Here is a 12,624-nt window from a genome sequence, read left to right as displayed (position 1 = left end):
ACAGGTAACCTGCCCAGAGACACACAGCTAATGAGGGGCAGCTAGCTCAGTCTGATGCCACAGTCAGCCCTTGAGAACCCTCCACTCCACTGCCATTTCTGAGCTTCTGGACTGAGAAATTCCATCAGTGGAGTGTAGGTGAGGCAGGCTCTGTTTGTGCTGAGCGTGAACAAAGTATTGGGTTTTGTGCTGTGTGATTTAACATTGTGTGTCCCCCTTTCATTTCAACTCAGGTTTCTGGGGCACCGCCTTTTTTTTTTTTTTTTTTTTTTTTGCAGTACGCGGGCCTCTCACCACTGCAGCCTCTCCTGCTGCGGAGCACAGGCTCCGGACACGCAGGCCCAGCGGCCATGGCTCACGGGCCCAGCCGCTCCGCGGCATGTGGGATCCTCCCGGACCGGGGCACGAACCCACGCCCCCTGCATCGGCAGGCGGACTCTCAACCACTGCACCACCAGGGAAGCCCTGGGGCACCCCCATTTTAATCTGTGTTCAGTTGCAGACAACAGAAGCCACTCTCTTGGGTTCCTTTAAACAGAGGGGTGTCGCACAGGGAAGCAGGTGCTGACAGCATGCTTGGAAGGTGGAGGAGTGGGGTTTGGGCTGGGCCTCAGGGTACCACCCCAGAGTTGCCCTCTGGGGAGCTGGGGGGTTAGAAGCCACTGTCCCAGGGCTACAGCTGCAAGCAGAGAGGTGGCCAGACCCCAGGAGCACCAGAGCATCCCATATCCTCCAGGCCCACACCAGCAGATGGGCGCCTGGCACCAGCACCTGGTTGCCCATTTATCCTGGAGTCAAACCTTGTGTTTATGAATGATTGAATGAATTGAATGAAGGATGGAGTGTGAGTCCCATGTGAAACGCTAGCCCCGATGGAGCTGAGAAGTGTAGATTTCAGCTTGCCAGCCTCCGCAGTTGACGTTGGCACGTTTGTCCCCCTAGAGGGTCATTTCCTCAGGGTATGAGAAAGTATGGCCAGACTTCTAAAGAGAATTTTGAAGAGCTCCTGCCTCTAACCTTTGAATGAATCACTGATGTCCTGGAGCAAAGGACTTGAAGGGTTCGTACTTGACACGCAGCATGTGCTGTTTCCCGGAGTGTGAGTCAACTTCGCAGGAACTGGAGCAGGTGTGTGGCGGTGATGGCTCCACAGGGCAGAGCCTTGTGCATTTCCTGAATCCCAGCGAAGACACAAGAAGTGCAGCCTAAAGCTGCTCTGGGCCCTGTTAGGAGAACAGCGACAACACGCTGTCTCTCAGCAGAGATGGGTGAGCCCACAGGACGGGCACTGAGAACACATGCAAAGCACCTGTCTGTTCACATGGAGGAGCGTGGAAGAGGCGGGGCTGCACGGGCTGTGTTCTGGGGCATAAGATGGGGAGTGCCCCAGGCAAGGCGACAAGCAGCCCCTTACTCTGAAAGTGTGGAGTCGGGTGGGAGGTGGGGGGAGAAGCAGTTATCCCTTCCTTGGGAGGGGAGAAGGGCCACAGAGTGGAGCAGAGGAGGCCGGAGGGAGCAGGCTGCGGAGTCAGGCCCGGTGGGATCGAGGCCCCCATTTCACCTCCTTGAGCCTCAGTTTCCTCAGCTGTAAAATGGGTAGTCAACTGAATTCCATGAGCTTGTTATGGAGTTTCAGTACAAAACTGTTTAAATGCTGAGTGGCTACATGGTTTGTTGCTGTTGTTTTGTTTCTGCAGGCTGTTCACAGAACAGAGCTTTCTGGATGCAGAGGACCTGCTGCCATGTGGGTTCTGGTCAGCTGATTTCTTTGTTTTTTCCTGGGCCGGCCATTTGTTTACCTTAGTTTGGCTCTTAACTAGTACTAAGTTTCATCAAAAGTAAGAAAAGCAAGCAAGAAAGGGCTAAGAGTAGGGGTGGGGTGGGGACGGCAGGGGCCCTTTCTGGCTGTGTGAGCATGGGCAGCGGCTCAGCCTCTCTGTGCTTCAGTTGTCTAATGTGCAAAGTATGCCAGATGAGCCTCCCTGTCAGGAGCTCGAGAGGGTTAGCGAGATGACTCTATGCAGACACTTAGCACGTTCTAATAGGTCCCTAATTGGTGCTTCCCTCATTCCTGCTCCTGGAGGGAAATATTACCACTGGGGTGCTGAAATAGGATCTTTCCAAAAGTGCTTAAATATTCTCACGGTTATTTGGGTTTAAACAGACCAAAATATGGATTCATAGATGCCTGCAGGAAACCAGAGCACTTCCATAAACATTGAAGGAATGGTCCATTCACTGTGTAATTTTCCACCTCCCACTATTTCTTAATTCCCAGGACACCAGTCTCTATCACGGTGTTAGGTGATGATTTGAAAACGTTTGTAAGAATTTCTGTGACAGCTAGCAGTTCTACTGGGCAGTGCTTTGGGAAGGAACCAGTGGACTGGGCTTTCAAAGGTTTGGGTTCAGGTCCAGGCAGAGGTGGGACTTCAAACATTCAATTACTGCTTCAGATATTTCTTGCGTTCCTTTCTCTGTTTCTTCTCTCTTCTCCTCTCATTATGCATATGTTACAGCTTTTGTAATTATCCCACAGTTCTGGGATATTCTATTCTGTTTATCTCAGAGTTGGTTTTTTTTTAATTTGCTGTTTACTTTGGAAAGTTTGTATTGATGTATCTTCAAACTCACTGATTCTTCAGCCATGTCCAGTCTACTAATGAGCCCATCAAAGGCATTCTTCATTTCTGTTACAGTGTTTTTGACCTCCAGCATTTTTTGCTCCTTTCTTAGAATTTCCGTGTCTGCTGACATTAGCCATCTATTCTTGCATGTTGTCTACTTTTTCCATTAGTGCCCTTAGCGTATTGATCAGAGTTATTTAAGGTTTCAGTCTTATAATTCCAGTATCACTGCTATATCTTAGTCTGGTTCTGATGCTTGTTCTGTCTTTTCAAACTTTTTCTGTTTGGTTGTTTTTTGTTTGTTTGTTTATTTTTGCCTTTTAGTATACCTTGTAACTTGTTGTTGTTGTTGAAAGCTGGCCAGGAAGTATTTGGTAAAAGGATTCTAAACCGGTTCCCACAGAGGTTTCTACTCCTGGGTTTCTGCTGTGTTATGTTGTTCTCTGTATCTGCCTGTCTGCAGTGGTTTGCCTCATGACCTCGGTTCTCTGACGGATATAAGAAAAGTTACTGATTTTCAGTTTGTTCAGCTCTTGTCTTGTGATGACTCCCAACTTCCTTACACACCAGACCAGAAACCAGAAGTTTGATTCCATTCTTTCTGTGTTCTCCATTCTCCCTCCTTCCTTCCCTTTTTCCTTCCCTCCCTCCCTTGTTTTTTTCTTCCATTTTTCCTCCCTTCCTTCCTCCTGTGTAGGGGTCCCCTCTTTTTCACTGGGCGGAACTTTGCCAAAGTGGCCACAGGGCAGGTAACTGCACAGTGTTGCCCTATTTGGGTTTCTCTGTTTTTTTTGGCAGGGGAGGGGAGCTGGCATCCATGAGTGCAGGTGTGGCCTCTGTGGGTCCTTGACTATGAGTCCTGGTGTTTCAGAGTCTGCAAATTCAGAGAGGCCTCCTGTCCCTGAACTTGGCTGTACTCTACTTCTTTGGGACATATCAAGATGGGCATGCTAGGACCAGGTGATGGAGGCTGTCCAAAGATCCCTGGGCTCTCCTGCTCCTGTTGAAGGGGGGTCCTCAGGGTCCAGCTGTTGCTTATGTCAGCTCCAGCCATTCACATGGTCTTGACCTCAGAGGTGACGATGCTGATTCTGTGACTGGGGTGACAATGGCAGGGGACGATGGCAGGTGATGCTGCCATCAAAAGGAGGGGGTGTTCTGACCTCCTAATACTTTTCTAGGGATTGAAGGGTGGTGGTCCTTGGAGAAATCTCACTACACCCTTCTTACAGCAGTTTTAAGGTGCAAAGGGCAGGTCTCCTCCGCAGCTGTGTATGGAGATACAGAAAAGAGCAAGGGAGCAGGGGTCTGAGAGGAGGGAGCGTTGGGCTGGAGAGGCCGTCAGCATCCCGAGGTGGGGGCGGGCTGGGGCGGGGCTACTCAGTGCCGTGGTCCAGTGCCCAGCGCAGTGCCTGCATGCAGGAAGTGAGCGGTGTGCTTGCGCTGAACAGATGAGGGAATGACGTGTTCATTCGGCTGAGCTCCTCTCTGCAACCAGCTACCCAAGGGCAAGGCCAAAGTCTTTGATGCTCATATCTTGTCATTTTGCTGAGGGCCACATTTGACTATGGGGGGTACCCATCTGGCACGGCAAGGGGGCCAGCTTGCAAGTGAGCCAGACCCACTATCCCGGGCACTCGCGTCTCTGTCCACACAGAAGTCAGTTCTTACGTAGTGATGCTCGGCTTCATGGTTGGGGGATTATTTTTACCAAGGACTCAGGAATCCTGCATCCCTTGAAGGATCTCTTGTGTCCTTCTGCCTGAACTTTGTAATTGTAAAGACACCGTGGGCTGGGTATGAAAGAAGGGTATGTGATGCTTTCACAGATGAGCAGATGTCCGGGAGGGGCCCTGATGTCGCCAAGCACCTGCTCTGGGCAGGCACTTTGCTTGATACTGGAGAGTCAAGTGAGTAGCTGAGAATCCGGCAGGGCAAGCAGACAAGGAGACGCGGCAATGGGGCAAGACGGCAGGGGCCTCGCAAGGCATCCTCGTTGATGTGCGGACTTTCCCCTGAGGCAGTGGGACCACAGCAGGTTGACGTGTTGTTTGATTCTTACTGTTGTTGTTTTGATTATTTTCTAGGCAGGGGTGCAATGTGGGCTGACTCCTGCTTCAGGAGGCTTCCTCTTGGTGGCTGTAGCTGGGTGACTGGAGTCGGGGGGCCAGGGAGACTGCTTGGTAGTCTGCCAGGCTGCAGGTGGCAGGTGCGGGGAAAGGGAAGGACGCTAGAGGGAATCTGACAGGTGGCACCGTGGGTTTGGGCATTGCCCGTGAGGGGCAGGCAGCAAAGTCAATGGTGGGAGGAGCGGCCCATGCCTGTGTGTCCCCCTGAGCTGGGGTTTGTCCAGTATATGAGTCCATTCTTTTCTCTCCACTTGCGGAAGCAAGTTTGCCACCAGCCGGGTTCCCCACTGTGGGGACGAACTCCCAGGCCCCAGGCTTCCCTTCACCCCCTCCTCTTTCTCTGTCCCTCTGAGCTCCATCCACCACACCATCCGCAGTGCCTGGCTCCGGGGGGTAGAGTGCTATGTCCTCACGTTTGGAAAAACACACCCACAGGAAACCGGTGCTGGCCGGCCCTGTCCCCATGGAGAGATGTCCCGTGCTGAGTACCTACTGTCTAGGACCTTCTCAACAGTGACAGCTCCACTTCACAGATGGGAAGACCGAGGCCCAGGGAACTCAGATCACAGACCGCAGACCAGAGTGACTGACTGGGATTTGCATCCAGGTCTGCCTGCCTCTTTTCTAACTGCATGCCCGCCTCGATTTGGGGCCTCAATTCCTCCATCCACAAGATGGGGGCAACAGTAGCACCTGCATCACAGTCATTGGGAGGCTTAGATGGATTTGTCCTGTAAGAGGCTGACCGTGGTGCCTGATGAGGGGCATGTGCCTTGCTCTTCTTATGCCTCGTCCCCTGGAGGAGAGGAAGGTGGGGGAGTGTGATGGGCATCTTCAGGCTCTAAAGGGCCTTCTTTGTGGCGGGGGAGTGGGCTTGTTTGGGGCAGCTTCCAGGTGCTGGAAGGCACTAACAGCAGAAGTCCTAAGGAAGCCCTTTTAATTTGTGTGTCTGCGTGTTTTGGGCTTGAAATAGGAAGTGCTTTCTAAAGTAGGGATGCCCTGGAGAGCAGACGTTCCCATTGTGGTGGTGTCTTCCTGTCCCTGGAAGGACTTTCAAGAGAGGCTGGAAGGCCACGTGTGGCAGCTCCCGCAGGGGAATGGCCAGGAGGAGGTGACCTGTGGGGCCTCTGGGTCCCAGGGTCCCTGCTCACTGACCTTGTCTTTGTTTGCGTTATTTTTTCATCACACATTGAAAAGCCCTGTTTCTGGGCCACTTCATGGCCTTCCAAGTACTGTCATAGCCATTGTCCCAGTTGGCCCTTACCAGTGTGCCGGTGGGGTCGTGCTAGTGACCTGACCAGTGGGAGTCAGAGGCTGCCCGCCGAGCTTCCCCTGCCAGGGCCCGCAGTCTCTGCCCTGCCACCCCAGGCCACAGCCCACACCCCCTTTCTCCTCTGCTTACCCCCATCCTTCCACAACAACCAGCTTTTCAGCAAACCCAGATGTGTGGCTTTTTAGTGTGTGTGTGTCTGTGTGTGTGTGTGTGTGTGTGAGCCTCAATTTCCTCATCTCTTAATCGGGAGAACAACCTTTGCTCTGCCTGCCCCTGGGTCACTCTGTGGTTTGGCCGCAGTGAGGTGGGCCATGGCGGGCAGCTGGTAAACCAGACTCAGATGGGGCTCGCCTGCAGTGACTTGGGTGCTCTGAACCCCTCTGAGCCCAGTTCCCTCGGTGGAACGATGGGAATGATGATCCTGTCAGCCTGTGGGCCTGCTGTGAGCGCACCTGCTCAGAGCCTGCCGATTCTGTGCTTGCCTTTGTTGTTGGTAACAGGAATTCTGAAGCACCCAGGCCTTCCCGAGTCATTGGAGGCTCCGAGGAGCCTTCACAAGACGCTCAGGACCCCTTCTGGGGAATCCCGACATGGAGGCTGGAGAGGCAGGTCTGCGCGTCTCAGAAAGGCTTTCCTTGGACATTCGGGGCCTCCCCATCCTCGTTGGAAATGCTGACCTAGTGCGTGTGGCGTGTATGGGATGTGTGTTGTGTTTGGAGGGTATGTGTGTGGTGAGTTTGTGGTGTTTGGTGTGCATCTGTGTGTGTGTGTGTGGTGTTTGATGCCTGTGGTGTGGTATGTGTGTCTTCGTCAGCTTGGGCTGCTATAACTGAACTCCATAGACTGCATGGCTTAAACAACAGGCATTTATTTCTCACAGTTGTAGAGGCTAGAAGTCCAAGATCACGGTGCCAGGATGCTCAGGTTCTTATGGGAGCCCTCTTCCTGGCTTGTAGACAGCTGCCTTCTTGCTGAGTCCTCACAAGGCAGAGACTACAAAGGCACTAATCCCATTCACGAGGACTCCACCCTCACGATCTAACTTTTTCCCAAAGGCACACCTCCTAATACCATCGCATCGGACATTAGAATTTCGACATACGAATTTTGGAGAGAGACATTCAGTCCTTAGCAGTGCGTATGTGTACTCACTTCTCTGTGGTGTATATGTGTGGTGTGTGCATTGTGTGTGTGCTTCTGTATGATGTGTGCATTGTGGTGTGTGTGCGTTTGTGTGGTGTGTGGTGTATGTAGAATATTAACAGAAGCCACCCCTCCCTGTCACTAGAGGGACCCTCAGATGTTTGTTGGGTGCAAAATGTATAACCTGAACTAGAAAAGGAGGTCAGCACAGCGCAGGCCCTGTGGTTGCAGAGTCCGTGGCTGGGAGACTTGGCAGCAGGGGGCTTGAGTCCCAGCTCAGTGGGAACGGGTGGCCCTCGGTGTAGGGAGGAGCTAGGCAGGGTCTTGGCTCCGGTGGCCCCTGGGATGAGAGGGTCCTAGGTGAGGGGTCAGCCAGCCCAGGCAGGGGAGCCCAGCTGCTGTGATGAATGACATCATTGGCCCGGCGGTGGGGGCCATGGGAGCCGAGGGCACCCCAGTGAGCTGGGGCTGGGCCCGTGGGGTCCGTGTGGGGTGGTGCCCACCCCACAGCCTCTACAGCTCAAGGCAAGCTCTGCCGACTGCCAGGTGGGCTCAGGGGAGTGGTGAGTTCTCCTCTCCCCACTGGGCCCCCCTCCCTGTGACCCCAGGCAGGCCTCCGATCTGTCTGGGCCTCAGTTTCCCCATCGGTAAAATGATTCTGTCTCCTGTGGCAGCCCCAACCCTGCTGGACTCGTGGCCCTGGATGGTGGCTGAGAGTCAGTCTGGTGAGGCTCGGGCTGCAGGGACACCCTGACCCTGCCTGTGGGGCGGAGAGGGCTGCCGGAGGAGGTGTGGCCGGAGTCGCGTGCTGGGCACAGTTAGGAGGTGGCCCTGTCAGGCAGGGAGAGGCACGGGCTGAGGACGGCAGGGGACGGCAGGTGTGGCACACGGGGGCCACCACTGGTTCAGGCCGGGCAGTGGATCAGGGCCCAGCACAGCGGGCTGCTTTCTGTGGCCATGGGCACTGTCCCCTGCAGGTTGTCAGCAGGGAGTGGCGAGGAGGGTCATCCCACTGCCCCTGGAGCCTGGGGGGGCAGGCAGTGTGCAGGCCAGGAGACAGGGAAGGCCACAGTCAGGCCAGCGGGACGGCCAGAGCCTTGGGAGGAGGGGACACCTCTGAGAACTGGTGGGAACAAGGCTTGGTGGCCGGACACTGATGGTCAGGAGCCCCGGAGTCAAGGTGAGGACCGAGCCGCCACACAGAGAGCTTGGAGCAGGGCCCAGGGAGCCGAGCGCTGCCAGATGTGCTGTTCTGTCATCATTTCTAAGACGTGGCAGCTCCGGGCTGCTGGGGTCTGTCACGGGACGCAGAGGCCCCGGCACCGTGGCCGCAGGCAGCCTGCTCTGGGGTTAGCCGTGGTGGCAGCCCTGGCGCCCACACCACCCCTGCGCGGCCCGCTCCACTCCATGGCTCGAGAGTCCTGGGTGAGGAGAGCGCAGAGGTTGGTGGCGGAGCTGGGCTGAGCGACTGAGCCCAGCTCCTTCTGGGTCCTCTTTATAGCCCTGAGCCCCGGAGCCCAGGATGTGTGTTAGGAAAACCCGACTCAGCTGACTTTATTTATTACATCTCATGAACTTTTTTTTTTAAACTCCCACTGACTCTCTTGCACCAACACTGTATAAGAAGAGTATGGACAGGTAGCACCTTATTAATTTGCTGTAATTGGAGAATGAGGTGTCCTAAGAATGTTAATATTTTAGGCCTTGCAGGCTTTTTACGTATTAAAGGTAATACGGAAGGTAATAAAAGTAATTATTATTTTACTCTCTTAAGTTTTGGGGGGGAAGGTATGGTAGAAAAATCTTTGCTCTCTTTTCATTCTCCTATCTGCGTGTTTGCCTTTTGCAGAACACCGTCTGCCGGTTTTTAGTTTCCTTCTGCTCTGGGCTGGGAGAACAGACAGCACAGCTTGCTAGCACTGTGTGTAAATCACGAGATAGTAGGCTCTGAGTGAGGGACAGGGGATTTGCCTGTGGTGTGGCGTGAGCTGGCTTATTACTGATGGGAAAGGAAGCAGGGAAAGAAGCAGGGCTCAGTGCTGAGAAGCTGGCTATCTTAAGTCATTCAACAAAGTGCTGAATGTGTCCCACGAGCGTTTTTCCCTTCATGCCCAGTGTATTCCTTTCCGGTGTCTGCCATAAAGAATTTCCACAAGTGGAGAGGCTTAAAACGACAGAAATTTACTTTCTTACAGCTTTGGAGGCCAGAGTCCAAAATCTGGCGGTGTCAGTGGTGTCGGCGGGGTGCTGCTCATTCTGGAGGCTCTAGGAGAGGACCCCCCGACCTCCTCCAGCTGCATCACTCCAATCCCCCCTCTCTCTTCACACGGCCTTCCCTTCTGCGTGCTCTCTGCTCTGTGTCTCTTTCAAGGGCGCATGTCACTGAATTTAAGACTCGCCCTCATCGTGGATGATCTCATCTTGGGATCTTTAACTTGATTACATCTGCAAAGACCCTTTTTCCAAATAAGGGCATATTCCCAGGTTCCGGGGAATAGGATGTGAACATGTCTTTTGGGGACCATCATTCAGCCCACTGTGGTCCTCATCAGCTAAAAGCTGACCCCTGTTGCTCGGGACCTGCTGCCCAACCAAGCATCCTCAGAGTTGCGCTTAAATTCTGTCCGGGGCCAGCATCGCCGGTGCATGGTATGGTTGTAGAGGCCGTCAGGGGGCTTCACTCTTGGTTTAATGCTCAGTGTCGTGGTCATGAAAAGCTGAATAGCTTTTGAAACAAGACCCTCGCATTTCCATTTTGCACTGGGCTGCACATTCTGTACCTGGCCTTGACTCTGTCCATGTCTCTAGGCCCCATGTGGTTGGGCAGTTTACTCCCCTTGTCTCCCTCTGCCAGTGACTTGGGTAATATTTGATAGAGGTCTCAAATACCCTGTTTACTATTTCTTTCCAACGCCAATCCCAATCCAGAGTTATTGTATGTATTCATTTCCGTAGTCGTCTCCCTGGCTAGAAAGTTCTATGATGGCTGGGACGCTGTCTGGCCCTCCATCGCATCCCAGGGCTAGCACAGGGCCGGCGCTGAGTATAACTTCTGGAGCGCACCTTCTCGGCTCTTCTCTCCCCGTGGTGTGGCATCGAGCAGTCACATCTCCTTGCTGAGACTCTCGGGCTTCTTTGTCAACACTGTGCTGTGCCGTGTTCTGTGGGGTGACAATACACAGTGCTACTAGCTGTCACTAGGGCCTGATTTTAATGGCTTTGGCTTTGACACCGTGTGGGCTGTGAGGGCAGCCCTACCAAATGGAAGGTCTGGGGTCCCCCAGGGAAATGTGAGTGTGGGAGGGGCCGTTAGCTTATCAGGGCATCCCGTTGGCCCCCTGACCAGCTCAGGCCTGGCCAGGCAGGCACAGAGGCCTGGAGGACTGCAGAGCACCATGCTTGGCTGTCACCTCCTCCAGGGACTGTGCTACTCCCCCAGGCTGGCTTGGGCACCAAAACTGGGCCCAGAGCTAGCAGTTCTGGGCAACCAGTGCTGTGCTAGTCCTTGGGGTGGGGAGGGAACCACTAACCTTTAGGGAGTCTAAAAGCCCAGTTTTCAGAGTGCGGTCCTTAGACTCTGCTCCTGAATCACCTGGGTGTGTGGATGAGACATCCAGGTCCCCCGGGCCCCTCCCCACAGGCCTCAAGCTTTGAGCTCTGTGGTCCCCCAGAATCCTGCCTTTGAATCAAGCACCAGGGTGACTGAGGCCCAGTCACACTTGCAGATCGAGGTCTATAGTTGCTTAGATGGCATGGTCTCATCTTGATGAGGCCAGGACTGGACCAGACAGAGCCACTCAATGAGGGGTGGTCACCTGGGAGACATGCAAATCAGATTCCTGGGGGTGGGCCCAGGACTCCGTCTTAACAAGCTTCCGAGTGATTCTGATGCGGCCCCTGTTGGAGAAGCCCTAGGTCAGTGTTGTGAATGGTGGGGCATCTTCGGGGTGAGTAGGTGCCCGGATCAGGGAGGGAGGCCTCAGCAAACGCTGCCTGCCATCGTGTTTGCGTGCCCCAGGCGAGGGGGCACCGGCCCCTCTCTCTCTGCTGACCTGGCTTCCTTCCTCCCCCAGGATCCCAAGTGATGGTGGTTTACGCACAGGGGGAGCTGAGCCCTGTGAGACTGATTAGCGCGGTGGAGCTGGGAGCGGCGCCTGCTGGCTGGCGGGAGTGAACACAGGATCTCAGCGTCTCAACCTGAGAGGAAGCATGTCTAAGAAAGGCCGGAGCAAGGGCGAGAAGCCTGAGATGGAGGTGGACGCGGTGCAGATGGCCAACGAGGAGCTGCGGGCCAAGTTGACCAGCGTTCAGATCGAGTTCCAGCAGGAAAAGAGCAAGGTGGGAGGGACAAGGGCCTCCTGGCTCAAGTGAGGGGTGGGCTGTGAACTCCCGGGGGACAGACTGCCCCCGAGGGAAGTGTGAAGGGTGTGTCCCAGGGCTGGGGTGGGGTTGGGCGCTCCACCTCTCTGAGCCTCAGCTTGCCTCACTTTAAAATGGGTATAACATCAGTGGTGGTACAGAGACCACCTGGATGCGAATCCTGTCCGCTACCCATCCCCCACCGACCCTCCCCGACATTTGGCTCTGATCTCGGACAAGGTACTTCACTCTCCACACCGTAATTTCCCTCACCTGCAAGATGGGATCATAACAGTACTACCTGATGGGCCAGTGGGCAGGAGTAAGGATGTAAATACGTATATCAATACGTAAAGCAGCGGTCCCCAACCTTTCTGGCACCAGGGACCGGTTTCGTGGAAGACGGGTTTTGCATGGACAGGGTCAGGGGTAGGGTACAGGCGGTAACGCGAGCAGTGGGGAGCCGCCACGGGGAGCGCCAGCTGAAGCTTCGCTCGCTCGCCCGCCGCTCACCTCCTGCTGTGCGGCCCGGTTCCTAACAGGCTGCGGACCGGTACCGGTCCACGGCCTGGGGGTTGGGGACCCCTGACATAAAGGGCTTGATTTGGAGCCTGGCTCTGTGATGGGAGCTGTTTTGCTCTCGTAAGGCAGGTATGAGCTTTGGAGCCAGTCAGTACGATGCCCCGTTGGGTGCCAATCAAAGTGTCGGCGTGATGGAGCCAGTCACAGTGGGAGGAGCCCAGGCTTCCTAATCATGCAGACCTGGCTTCAGACCTCACCTTGACCCCCGACTGGCTTCACGATCTTAGACAAGTGACATAAAGCCTCTGAACCTCCGTTTTCTCACGTGTAACATGGCATCACGATAACCACCCAGTTTAAGGTTGTCTTAAAGATCTTAGGTAATGTAAGCAAGAAAAGCCCATCCGGTGCCTGGGCGCTGCCCCAGTCCTCCTTGTTGGTGTGGTTCTGACTGGGTGGTTTGAGGGCAGAAGCAGGCGGGGTTGAGGTGCTCTCCTAGCAGGATGGAGCCGCCATTCGTGTGAGAAGAGAAGGAGGACGGGGTTAGGGCTTGCTCCTGGGGGGCCCGACG

At 54.6% G+C, this 12,624-nt stretch overlaps 1 protein-coding gene across 3 annotated transcripts in view; it reads left to right on the top strand.

Moving 5' to 3' along the window:
- Window positions 1-12,624, top strand: part of LOC101273854 (janus kinase and microtubule-interacting protein 1) — a 101,405-nt gene that overhangs the window by 46,456 nt on the left and 42,325 nt on the right. For all 3 annotated transcript variants that reach the window (XM_033427849.2, XM_033427847.2, XM_033427848.2), the window contains exon 2: window positions 11,246-11,510. In XM_033427849.2, the coding sequence (XP_033283740.1) occupies window positions 11,382-11,510 (129 nt within the window). In that variant the 5' untranslated portion in view covers window positions 11,246-11,381. The remainder of the gene's footprint in view (window positions 1-11,245; window positions 11,511-12,624) is intronic.

This window comes from Orcinus orca, chromosome 4 (assembly GCF_937001465.1).
Source record: "Orcinus orca chromosome 4, mOrcOrc1.1, whole genome shotgun sequence".
Taxonomy (NCBI): Eukaryota; Metazoa; Chordata; class Mammalia; order Artiodactyla; family Delphinidae; genus Orcinus; species Orcinus orca.
Note: the sequence above shows the minus strand (reverse complement) of the source record. Positions and strands in the feature narration are given on the sequence as shown.